Below are 13,950 nucleotides of genomic sequence, written 5' to 3'. Positions count from 1 at the left end.
GTCATTGGGGATATCATAAAGCTAACATCAACATTAGTAACGGGTAAGCCACGTCGCATTGGTCGATATGACAGTGCACGCGCTTCACGAGGACAATGATGGTATAACGATGAATGTCACATTGGTTTTCGATAAGACCAATGTTACAGAGGTGACAAATTCTTTAAAAATTTGTTCTCTTGGGACATTGTGGGAAGTACAACGACAACGGGAAAGTGCAGTACGGCATTTATCAATATTGAATATCAAAATTTCCATTTTCGGACTACTAGGAATATCTGAATGCCATTCTTGTTAATGTATATATTTTAATCGTGATACAAATTTTCCCAAACATAGCCGAAACCAAACTTAAATAAGGTATTTTTAACCTTGGATACCCAATTAATCTTGCCATTTACAGCTTCTTTAAACAACAGATTATAGCTCTTTCTTGGGTAACGACTATTAGGCATAGATATAACCTTACACCAGTAAGTAATACAACGCTTATATGCTGAAATGTACAATGGATATCGACCGCACTCGCCTCTTAAGACATAATCGGGTGTCGAAGACTTAACACCTAAAAATTGTTTGCATGCTTATAAATGGATCTGTTCAATTTCTTTGTATTAATTAAGCCCCAATATCAGCTCGATATAACAATATTGGTGCTACTTTGGTATTAAATATATAAAAATACTTTATAATTAAATGGTTTTACATTCCTGAGTGATTTTAAAATACCAAACAATACCTTTTTGGCCTGAATTGCAGCATTGCATACATGGTTAGACCAATTTAAAGTTTGTGAGAATGATACACCCAAATATTTATAAGGTGAAACACATTTTTATCTAACATCTCCATCTCCATTTTTCAATCATTCATGTAACATTCCTCCCTTACTGAACACCATTACTTTAGTTTTATCAAAGTTCACAGTTAACGAATATCTATGGAAAAAAATCTTTAATAACTTCAATGCGCTTCTGTAGGCCAAATACAGTATCAGCAATTAGAATTGCATCGTCCTCAAACAATAATAAAAGCATTTGAAGAAGTTCTGGATGAAACTGGATTCCTGGTTCACATTTGGATTCAATTTCTAGAGCCAAGTCATTAATGAACATATTAAACTGAAAGGGGTTTAGTATACAGCCTTGACGGATATTACACGGAAAAAAATCAGAAAGTTGGTTTCCATATTTAACGCAAGAAATAACATATTAATAGATTGATTGGATATTTTATACATCTATGGTGAGACTCCATGTACTTTTAATACGCGCCACAATTTTGATCTATCAATAGAGTCGAAAGCCTTAGACAAGTCTACAAAAAGTGTATACACTTTACTTCTCCTTTTACCTGAATATCGCTGAATGATAGATTGCAATATACAAATATTGTCAACTGTAGAGTAGCCCCGACGAAAGCCAGCCTGGGATTCGACAAATTTATCACATGATTCACCCCAAAACTGTCATCTCTTATTTACTATAAGTTAGTGTAGACTTTAATGAAAGTACTAAGTATTGTTATACCTCTGTAGTTGGCTGGTATTTTAGTATCACCATTTTTGTGGAGGGGAACAATCACTCCATGTGTCCACAAAGTAGGGGATTATGCATCATCAAACATTGCATTAAATAATAAAGTCAAGATTGGACAAGGTATATCCTCGACATATTTGAACATTTCAGTTATAAGTTTATCTTCACCAGTTGATTAACCATATTTTAATGACTTAATAGAGTTGATAACTTCCTCTTGGAGAATGGGGGAGTCAAGAATAGACTCTGCAAGCTGATCGGTGTTCGTATTTATACGTTAATCTTCGGTGACTGTATCAGATTTAGTTTTAACTACCCTGAAAGTACTTGCTTTTATGTTAATGTCCGGTTTTAGAGTAGGCTGAGTGTTAGATGAACGCTTCAACGAAGACCAGAACAGTTTACCATTATGTATGTTATTAACAATTAACAATTGCGCTGTTCACGAGTAAAATTTGTATGTTGATTTCTTTGCCTTATATAATGATTTTAAGGATGACTGATCTTTTTGTCGTTTAAAGGATATAATTAGTCTAAGTCTCTCTGAACGGTGGTAACGACAGTCTTTGTCATACCAGGGTTGATTACAAACGTTAGTACTACTAGGTCTTTGTATGCCCTCTGCAGCATAACTGATGGCTTCGGACAAAGTATGAACCGCATTACCAACGTTCCCAGAACATATATCTTCCGTACACTTTTCAAACTGGGATGCTGAGTAACTCTGGGTAACTCTTGTATGTCAATAGTCACGTCAACGTGTCAGATTTCACAACTTCTGAGTCTTTCACACTGGAGTATATAATAAAACAAATATTTGAAATAAACAAACTTTCATGAAATATACATAGAGCTACGACATCCTAACCGTGTCACTTCGGTAGCGTAATATATATATTGATTATGATGTCGTAGCTGTGAATCTTCAACGAAGCGGACGTAATCATAATCATACCCTATATACACTTTAAATACTGTAACTCATTTTTACGAATCCCCTCGAGACCGCGACATGCCCATAAATATTAAATTACTGTAAACCCACAATAGCTGCCACTGGTAAAAACTGAAATTTGATATTGCTATTGTTATAATTGCAGATCATGAGATTAAGGTGTGTTTGGGAGAGGCATATGATCATGTAATGTTGAAATTTATTAATTCTTCTCAAATACATTCTTTTGCATTAATAATAATTATTAACTTGAAATGCTAATTTTTTTCATTTCATCAGAATGTGACCAAGCCCAGGCAATATACATGAAACTGTGCCTACTATATTAATATAGTGATGTATTGTTTACAATTCACAAGCTAATGATAGATTAGCTTTAAATTACAAGCAGGTTATGAAATGAAAAATATGCTTATTTTAAATATTTACCACTTGAAGAAATTATCTGATGTCATTGTTTAGATGCGCTGAGTGCTTTAATTTGAGCACTGCGTATATTTAGCCACTAATGTGACTCGCTTGATTCTGCCCGCAGCTAAAATCTACTTCCGCTCGGGGTTCGTAACCTTTTTCCAGCTCACTTAATAAACTGTCGATATTGCGATAAGTAAGGGACATTAATCGAATTAGATGACTTGAACATGAGAAGAAATGTGTTATTTATCAATCTTCGGTCAGAAATGTGCTTGTCAATAAGGGTATCTAAAAGAAATCAAACTGGATATCGAATGTAAACAAACCGCTGCTTTTCTCTTCTTACGTATAGCGGGTACTTTTACTCACTGGCCAATAACGAGTTCCTGTGAAGCTAACATATCACCTTCAGCTTATGTAACTCCGCCGACTCTGTAGGAAAGCGGGTTTGTTTGCTATGGAATACTGTAATGGACATTCTCGCGACCTCGCATTCTCGCGATCTCGACCTTTGGAAACGAGCTAAATATGCCCAAAACACGAGAATGCGAGATTTGGCCAAAATCTGGCGTTCTCGCATTCTCGTGTTTTTTGGTACATAGCACGTTTTGTCAAAACGCGAGAATGCGACATTTGGACATGATGCAAAATCTCTCTATCTCGACTTGTCAAACTAGGCCACAAAACACGAAATCGCGAGAACGCGAGAATGCGACATTTCATTTTCTCGCGATCTCGTGAGTTTGTGCCAATTGCCTATACAGTTATATGCAACTATTTTCAAATACACGAGAATGCCAGCTTGACTAATGTCGCAATCTCGCGTTCTCGTGCTTTTGTGTCCATAAGCCAAAATCACTCACTTTTTCAGAGCCATGTCGGTCCCTCAGGCTGTATATTCGTGTACATTGCCTAGCATGCAGATGTTTGACTGATTTTTTAAAAACATGGTAGACGGGAGGCATTTTATTTTTAACATTTTTTTCTTATCGAACTTTTTAAGGCATATGTGTACAATTACTGTCGAAGGGTACGATTCACATGCATCATGCAGGCTACGTGTTTTGAGTATTTCATCAAGTAAAGAAAGTAGGCAAATACATATTAGCGATATGTAGATCTCTCTCTCTATATATATATAAATGTATATATTTATTTCCAGGAACTTTGAGGCAATAGTATAAGGGTAACACTATTTTTCTGGGCATTATCATTTGCAGAATCCCGATTTCTTACATTAACTGCTCGATGGAGGATAGCAGTTGAAAAGACCGAGACCTTTTGCAAATGATAATGCCCTGAAAAAAAGCGTTACCGTAATATCATTTGTTATCAAATAAAATTAACCACCATATCGGTTTCGAAACACATACTGCAATAAACAAGCAATGAAAGTCACTGATCCACGTTTACAAATATGGAAACGTCATAGAACAAACCAGATGACGTCATTATTGAACGTCATATGACGCCAACTAACATCAGGCGTGTTGATGGCCAAGTTTCGAGATCGCTTGGGTGAGATGAACCGATATCTACATTGCAGATGTCGCTGCAATGAAATGCATCACAATGCTTTGCAAGACCATAGTGATGTCATTGTTACCATAACGTCACAATCACATGACATCATACGATATATTGACATAATGACGAATAGTTCGCGAAAATCTGTACTTTTCCTGACACTTCGGCATGTTCCTGGGTGCCGAAAGGCTGCCGAATCCATCATTTCCACCATGGAGGTTCAACGGAAAGCACGTGTTGCTCTTAGGCCTGGTCCTTGGGGAATCATGTTGGCTCGGGATAATCGTGGCTGTTTCGGGATGTTTTCGGGTTGAGGACAAGACATTTTGGGAGCCACGAATCGCTAAAATAGCAAAGAATGCAAAAGAATCAATTACGAAGCTGTTACGGAACATAAGAATTAATTACGAATGGATTACGATACAGCCTCGAAATTGCAATTCGGGGACCCTTCCACGAAAGCTTTTGGCAAACAAAAACTTTCTCGACGATTCGACGAACTCCCGCGAACTGAACGAATGTTTGGGAATCAAATAAGATTCATTTAAGAACTTCAAGAATTGATTGAGATTTATCTATGAACATGACAAATTGTATTGTGAATAGTGTATCGTGCAAATGTATGGTGAGTTACTGAATTAATACAGTAGTTTCAAGAAAGTGGTAATTGTATTTGTAATGTTAAGTGTATTTTACAACATGGACCATGTTTATATTGTATCTTATAAGTGGTGTCGGGTTATCACCCTTGATGAAATGTTTGGGTTTTTTAGGGTTGAGAAAATGATTTTGTATATCATTGATTATCAAGTTCATGTTCATGTCAAAATGTATGTATATATGAAATGAATGGTCGCTTTGTATCGTACGAAAATGTATTTTTTTAAGCCTGTGTACTATTGTTTATATAATGTTATTGTTTTGTACTTCACAGGGTGTCATTATCTTCTCGGGCAATAAAGACTAACACCCGTACCCTGTGTTTGAAATAGTATTTTCCATCACCACAACTCCGGTTACAATATGACAATCGGTATTGGGAGAAACGGTAATCGACCTGAGGATTGGGTGATAATATGCGGGAAATACCCACCTTAAATAGGGGTAAACAACCCCCACTCGTCGTTTATTTCTTAGACAGTGGCCCGCTCATTTAAGAGTGAGTGAGTTGGGTTTAACGCCGCTTTTAACAGTATTCCAGTTATATCGCGGCGTGTCAGCTTAATGTGGGAGGAAAGCCCGAAGTGATGCAGGTCTCAGACGTTTACCACTTCGGTGAAACCCTCGAGCACAGGTACGGTGCTGACAAACCTAGAAACATAATCGGGGTGAACCGGGATTCGAACCCACAATCATAGGTTTCTGGCGTGTCCAGGGGACGCAACTCTGCACAGCGAATCGCGGCGCCTTAGACGACTGGGCCAACCGTGCCCCCTCATTTAAGATAATATGCGGGCGGTTTCATGATAATTCTGTCCATTTTACCTATGAAATAATGTAAGGCGGGATGTTTTGTAGTCAGGTTTGAGCGGATGAAAATATAATAATTAATTTTGTATTTCAAATTGGTCTGTGAGAATTTCGCTTCAATGAATACGCTAGCCGTGTGTGATATTGCCTCGTGGAGAAAACCACTTGCCTGTGATTATTTCTATGACTGATGGTGTCGCCGCGAATAGCTGCAATACTGCTAATGCGGCTTTAAGCATTATTTACTCACTTAAAAACGATGATAATTTTGTTTCCAGCTTTCGGACACATTAATATTTTCACTATCATTGGACATTCATGTACACAATTTCTTTTGTTAAATATCTTGAACACATTGAGGGTTTTAATATAAAGCACATAGGAAACTGTCACAACGGGAGAGCACTCTACTCTATTCCACATAGGACTTTGTGTTTGTAAATTACACAGAATGATAGCATTTTCAAGCTCAAGTCATTATTTTGCTAAATGCTACTTAGAGAATTAAGAGCATAAAAGAAGCATGACCAAAGGACTACTAACGTGCGCATTCGCCTTGACCTACGATATTACGCATGCAAATGGACAGCGTCTAAAACACGAGATCGTTAGAAAACGAAATGTCGCATTCTCGCGTTCTCACGATTTCGTGTTTTTGTGGCCTAATTTGACAAGTCGAGATTGCGTGATTGCGAGATTTTGCATCATGTCCAAATGTCGGATTCTCGCGTTGTCGACTTTTGATAAAAAGTGCCAAGTACCAAAATCACGAGAATGCGAGATCGCATTCTCGTGTTTTGGGCATATTTAACTCATTTCAAAAGGTACAGATCGCGAGAATGCGAGATCGCGAGAATGTCCCTTACAGTATTCAATAGTTTGCTCCTTTCAACTTGTTTTCATCATGTAACGTTGAACAGGAAATGACAATGTAATGCATTTGATAGTTTGGATTAATTGTTGCAAATGCGTTGGGTAGATATTGACAATATGATCATAATCTAATTTGCAATTGTTTGCAATTATGTCAGATATGTCTACTATACAAACATTGACAAAGCACGTGTCCTTGTTTCCTTTATACAATGTACAATATTATCTATTTATTAATTTGGTCGAGCCAATGGCTCAAACATATTTAGGAATATATTTGGTAAGAGCGACATACATTGCACCTTAGATTTGTAAATAATAGTTATGGTCAGTACAACAAAATATATTTCTTTCGAAACTGCAATAACATCCATAGAAACAGGGGCGGTCGGGTAGCCTAGTGGTTAAAGCGTTCGTTCGTCAAAGACCCGGGCTCGATTCCCGACATGGGTACAATGTGAGCAGCCCATGTTTCTGGTGTCCCCCCTCGTGATATTGCTGGAGTATTGCTAAAAGTGGCGTAAAGCCATACTCATTCACTTACCCCATTGAAACAATAGTATGATTCATGACGAACAAACGTATGTTTAAATTCAAGTTTTATTCAAAGCAACAGCGAGTTTTCTTAAAAGATATATACAGCAATATACAGCGAAATAAGTAATGTGAACATATGACTTATTGGATGTCTCTGACGAATGCAACCATTTCCGTCAGTATCCCACGACGATGTTTTGTCATCTCACCCACAGTTAAACTTATTCCTCATATGTTACGGGACCGACAATTATTTGTGACAATTTTTTTCGACACCCACACCGCTCTGAATATCAAATGATCGGTCAGAATGTATTTAGAATTTGTCATTAAAAAACATATTTGTAATTTACTAATTTGGCGAGTTGAAACAGTTTGGGCTGATTTCAAACGATATGTTATTTTTCAGATCAAAAGGTTTATGTATAAATAAGACACAAAGTACAATTAATTTCAAGCAAAATGCTTAAAGTCGCAGCAACAACAGATTGTAAAGAGATGTTATGAGAAAATGTTTTATGCAACGCAAATAAAAATATGATTTACTATACGTATTTGTATGAGCAGGCATATTCTACAGCCAGCAAATACAGTGACAACTATTCCACAATTGTGCATACAAATTGGAATTCTGTTTTTATAGGCAGGTTCGAAGGATGTAACAACTACTGACATTTGTAAATACTGGTACATTTGAAATATATCAAACCAATTTCCAAGTACTGAAAAGATACGTTCTGCCTGAGAATGCCTCTGCAGTACTATATTTGATATGTTTATGAAAACTAATACTGGTATTTCCTTATGGCAACGAAAAGATACTACTCCTATTGTCTATATTATATTATAGGAGCCCTTCAAATTGAAGGAAGTTTCCTATCCAAAAGTATGTGTAAATGTGCGAAGTTAATGATGTATTCGTAGAAATGTTATCAAATATAGAAACGAACTTGTATTGTCATGCTAGCCATTGAATACTATTATTAATTTCCACTCAGCTTTGAGAGATAGCGATAGAGAACTCTTTCTTATTTGATGTTTACGTTTAGCATTTGGATGCACCCTCGTGATTGACAGTAATGATAATGTTACCATAGGATACGTGAGAATACGGGGCAGGAAATTTTAACAGTGTCATTACATCTCATTATGATCGCTCTCCTCTCTCATGGCATTGTAACCATGATTCACTGGCTCTAGCGGAGTGCTTTCCGTGTTGCTCCTTTTCCTCTTTGGGCATTCATCTCTGATTGTGTTAATTAAGCTAGCAGGCGTCTTGCGGCAAATCCCGACCAGTGTGAAAAGAATAACTCCACCTCCAAGTACCATAACAACAGCGAGAAATATACCTGCCGAACAGAAAGTATAGAACAATATACCTTTGTGAAACATACGTGTTATTCTAAAGAGCCAATGGATAGGTAAAGTAGAAAAAACACTGATTCAGTGTGCATGCCTGTCTATGAATGTCATGATAAATTCAAGATCCACAATGATAATTTGCCCCCCCCCCCCCCCCCCCCCCCTAATTGGATATTAGTATTTAGCCTCATATAACTGTGACAGAAGCCTTTATACTTGTAATACTTACTGAAGATACAGCTACTGCTGGACACTGACGGTACTCTGCTTGAGACAAACGTGAAGTACACCGTGAAGGAGAGCATGACTGTCAGCAAATAATCCAGTTTTTTGTCTGACGAACAAGGCAGAAGAGACACACCCAGGAGCAAAATAGACAGTACACCCACGGGAACTATCAGCAGTGGAATGTACCAAGTAGGATAACGCTTAAATTCCAAATAGTATTTAATACGTCTGAAATTCAAACCAGATATACCTTTTGCTTCCTTAGCACATACAGACACGGGAGGAATAAGATTCCACTCCTCATCTGTGGTGTAGGAATCGGTTAAGAATTCGAGTGGGACAAGATCCACTTCATTAAGAGGATGAGTCCATTCTCCAATCTCCAGGAGGCACCGTTGTGTGTCATACGGATAATGTGTTATGACAGCTTGACATGTGGTAATTGGTGTCACTCGAAAAATCCAAACAACTGTCCCGTTGTTACATACTCGTAGTGGAATAGGACCATCTCCATAGATTCCAAGTAGTCCCTTCTCATATTTACTGTAACACAAAATGCATTATATAAAGTTAATAAACTGTTCAATGCATTTTCGGTATAATGTTCACGACCTGCACTATTACAATGTGTTTCTCTTTCAATGTATATCATTCTGCATGAACGCGAAACTTGTTTTCTTACATTCTATCTACTTACTTGTTCCTGACAGACAGGTTAGGTGTCCAAACTTCATGTATGGTAAATGCGATGCACTCAGTCTCGGTAATTGAGGGAACCCAAGTCAGCCTCCCGTCGTACCATGTCTGACATCAAAAAAGAAAAAAAACAACATTTACATCATGTTGGGAGAGGATGACATATTATTACACAATATATCATACATTCTAGTCTACCCAGCTTTAGTAGTCACACGATGATGGACACTATGTATAATCTAAGGGGCTTCATTATTTTATTTGTCAAACTTAACGGAGATAATGCTCATGACAAATGTAAAAGGCTACGATATGTAGCAAGACTAGAAAATAATGTTATAAACTTGTGTTTTCTGTGGAATGTCTTTCCAATGATTCCCCGAAATGGGAGGCATCAATGTTTTAAAGCACAAGTAATTTGAACCAATACGAAACAACATGTACGTTTAATCTGTCATACAAAATGGTCAGCGTTCTGCATTTCAGCCTGCTTTACATTTTCAATTCTTATAAACCAAAACTGGATCTAATACCTGAAGCAAAAATACTTTTTTAAATACTTTTGTAACTAAGCTAAGGTAAGGATTTGAGGTGATATTACTCACAATATGGAAATATATTGTAGTAGATAAGGTCTGTGAGCCAATGTCCTATAAAACAAGAGTAATAATATGTTACTTTGAAAGTGAACACAAAAAAACAACAACCAAAGAATCAGCTTTATGTCAATATCAAACACTATTGTGTGAATGCATGATTATGTCCCAACAGGAAAGTTATCTGTAGTATTCGCTTCTGTTGCTTAGAATGTGGTAAATATGTATCATGAAGTGCTTAAGAATGAAAAATAGTATTTACCGCTCAACACGTGTCCTGTGGTAAGGTTAAATGTGTATCAAGATGTAGAAGAGAAAGATCACCAGAACAAAAAAGAGCGTTATTCATATTCGATATGAGAAACAAACCACATACACTTTATAATTGCAGATACAAATAGGATTAGACTTAAGTTATTTTTTTATCAGATAATACATCACAGGCAATTGCTATTAAAATATTATTTCGCGTTCAGTGAGTAAGAAAATGTCCATTTGCAAAATGTAAATAGAATAAAAGAACTATTTTTGTTGATTTACCAGCTCATTCAGAGAATGTAAATTCAATTTAATTGTCACGTTTGTTGATCTAGATGGCCTGACGTTAGGGTCGTAGTTGCTTTGATTTAACAGTTCTTCTCTCTGTCTTGTATACTCAGTTCTAAAAGCTCTATCGTCTTCTGACTGATCGATATTTGCACCTGACAATGAGAAGTGAGACAGAATAAAGTCATGTACATTTATTGGTGAAGAAAATTAATAACCATGATTATTATTCTCACACGAACTATGTGTACCTGGCTTTACATAATTATGTATTTTTTCCTAACTGTCTGGCGCTCTGTATAGTGTGTATGAGTAAAGTATCCATGATAAACTGAGGCATGATATCTCAGAAGGCTCAAGCTATAGAAGTCCTGATTAGATCAAGCAGCCAAAGACACATAGCTCTTTAACTGAAATGATACAGAAGCTATTTTCACATTATCTCACCTCATTCAGTATTCTTTAAGGGCAATTACAGTCACACCATATAATGGTTACTTACATTTGCAGCTGGGCAACATGTAAAATAGTATCAGCAGGCAAGCCAGCTGGTTGAAGCTCTCCATTTCTGTTAAATATTACCAACAACGCCCAGGTGATGAAAAAATAGAGATTTGTCGCAGAACTATATGGCGATACAACAAACTTTATACAACTGCCGACTGCCAGATGTCGTCTGGGTATTTAATTCGGAATCCTCTGAAATGTAACATTTAAATTCAAAATGTATTACAATATACGCCAAGCAATAATGCATGCAATAATGCATCTAAAGGTATATCTATGTTTGTAAACATAACCATACCTAAAGGTATATCTGTGTGTATACATAAACATACCTAAAGTTAAACTGTGTGTATATACATAAACATACTTATAAGGTATATCTTTGCATGTATACAAAACATACTTAAATGTATATCTTTGTATGTATAATTAAACATACTTAAAGGTATATCTTTGTATGTATACATAACACTACTTAAAGGTATATCTATATATGTATACATATACACACCTAAAGATACATCTTTGTATGTATACATAAACACACCTAAAGGTATATCTTTGTATGTATACATAAACACACCTAAAGATATATCTTTGTATGGATACATAAACACACCTAAAGGTATATCTTTGTATGTATACATAAACACACCTAAAGATATATCTTTGTATGTATACATAAACACACCTAAAGGTATATCTTTGTATGTATACATAAACATACTTAAAGGTATATCTATATATGTATACATAAACACACCTAAAGGTATATCTTTGTATGTATACATAAACATACTTAAAGGTATATCTATATATGTATACATAAACACACCTAAAGGTATATCTTTGTATGTATACATAAACATACCTAATGGTATATCCTATTATTCTTTAGCTTCTTTTGTTACATCTTGAAACCGCCTTCAAATTCAAGAACAGCATAATGGCCTGTGTGTGTCGTAAAATGTTACTGATTTAACAGAAGTGGTAGAAGTTCCCTGAGCGAAAGATACATTCTGAAAAAAAGGTGTTTGCTAAAATCAGCGTATTTACTTAGGCAGTTCCTTCTTTAGTCGTTTTCAAGAGATAAAGGGACATAAAACCTGCTTGGAATCGTGTGGGAAACAGAGGTACTGAAGCCCAGTAATCTTGGTCTAACATTGGTCCCCAGCGGTCAATAGCCAGTATTTCATCGATGTTACTCATATGCTGAATAATGTTTGTTATCTTTGTTTCAGATTTAATCGGTGATATTTACCAAGCTGTTTAACTGTCTTTATTGACTGGTGTTTTATAATAACTAAATCTCATCGATATCCGCAGCAATATCGTTGCTGAGATATCGCTAACATGTCGCGAACACTCATTTGATGTGACTATATTATCGGACGCCACTCCTAGAAAGGATTAATCGGTACCGGAGCAATTGTACACAACAAACCAATGCATAGCATCTTGAACATCTAGAAGATACATGTATATATATATATTTGTGCCGACGCTTTAATAACATGAACCCTTTATACAATTACGAGAAACATATTAGACTTAATTTAACAGTAAACTTATACCTAATATACATTCAGGGAAACATGTAAATGTTTTTCTCCACTCACCCTCTGAGGCGTTGTCATCTGATCGTCACCGATGGCTGTGCGTTGCTGAACACTCTGGAGAGTGGGACAACACGGCTTTAAATAAGACCCACCAACTGATAACCTTTAATGTTATCACCACTTCCTGCATCAACGTGTATGCTATGTACGCAATTAAAAGCCATTTTTAAACCCAACATCAGTTAGTCTTTTGTTTGTTTTTTAACGCCGCACTCAGCAATATTCCAGCTAAATGACGGCGGTTATCAGTTAGTCAATATTGAACATATTCAAATCTGACCAATCCCATTTGAATCAACAGAGCATTAAAACAAACAGTTATTAAGATTACACATGATACCTTTATGCAACATTAACACGTTTGTTATGCTGCTAGACCGCAATGGTATGGCAGGTAACTTTTTTATTTGTCAGTGTCATTTTATTAAACTCCACCTGGAACACACTTACTTCTTATTTATCCGATGAAATAGATGGACGTATGAATTGGCAGCGATAGTATATTAACCAGGCAAAACATATACAACATCATCATTTCTGTGAATCTAGTTGTTATGAACAATATCTGATGAATGCTTAAGCATTAAATTATATTTAATAGGATGATATACAGTAACGAACACGTTTTTAACGAACTGACGCATGTAACGAACTGTTGGAAGATCCCGGCTATTTACGGTATATGTTTGTTGAAATGCTCATATCGATACTACGTTATAACGAAATGAAATTAGAGGTCCCTTTAATTTCGTTATAACCCTAGTTTACTGTGTAAATATAGGTATTCATATATTGCTTCTACTGGGAGCATATCAGAGGCATGTTTCGTGTGTTTATATTAGAAGACGCCTTCTTGGTAGTATGTAAGATGGTTGGAGATGGTAACAGTTTAGGTCAAACTGACTTTACATTGGATACAAATACGATGGCTGATTGATTCGTTCTGAGCTTCACATAGAAATACCTGACCTTCAGACACTACAGTGATTTATTTTTCAACATGATCCCCTGCCACATTGATACATGTTTCTTATCGTTGATCGAGGAATTTTATCCCAGATTCGCAGAAGTCCTTCTCTTGG

The 13,950-nt window shown here is 36.3% G+C and overlaps 1 protein-coding gene across 1 annotated transcript; it reads right to left on the bottom strand.

The window, feature by feature from the left end:
• Window positions 1–8,451: 8,451 nt before the first annotated feature.
• On the bottom strand, window positions 8,452–11,308 carry LOC139448866 (neuronal acetylcholine receptor subunit beta-4-like). The gene is made up of 6 exons (XM_071230389.1): window positions 11,245–11,308; window positions 10,737–10,897; window positions 10,206–10,250; window positions 9,602–9,708; window positions 8,906–9,447; window positions 8,452–8,663 (listed from the first exon to the last, which is right to left on the bottom strand). The coding sequence occupies exons 1-6, from the start codon at window positions 11,306–11,308 to the stop codon at window positions 8,452–8,454; spliced, it is 1,131 nt and encodes a 376-aa protein (XP_071086490.1).
• Window positions 11,309–13,950: the final 2,642 nt, after the last annotated feature.

This window comes from Haliotis cracherodii, unplaced genomic scaffold, assembly GCF_022045235.1.
Source record: "Haliotis cracherodii isolate W230 unplaced genomic scaffold, xgHalCrac1.p SCAF_7, whole genome shotgun sequence".
Classification (NCBI taxonomy): domain Eukaryota; kingdom Metazoa; phylum Mollusca; class Gastropoda; order Lepetellida; family Haliotidae; genus Haliotis; species Haliotis cracherodii.
This window is presented reverse-complemented; position numbering and strand designations above follow the sequence as displayed.

Excerpts from the sequence above, each read along its gene's own strand:
- LOC139448866 (XM_071230389.1), bottom strand. The coding sequence starts at position 11,308 with ATGGAGAGCTTCAACCAGCTGGCTTGCCTGCTGATACTATTTTACATG. Across the intron at positions 9,709-10,205 it reads CTACAATATATTTCCATATT|ACATGGTACGACGGGAGGCT; the intron begins GTGAGTAATATC and ends TTTTGATGTCAG. Across the intron at positions 9,448-9,601 it reads AACCTGTCTGTCAGGAACAA|TAAATATGAGAAGGGACTAC; the intron begins GTAAGTAGATAG and ends TTTGTGTTACAG.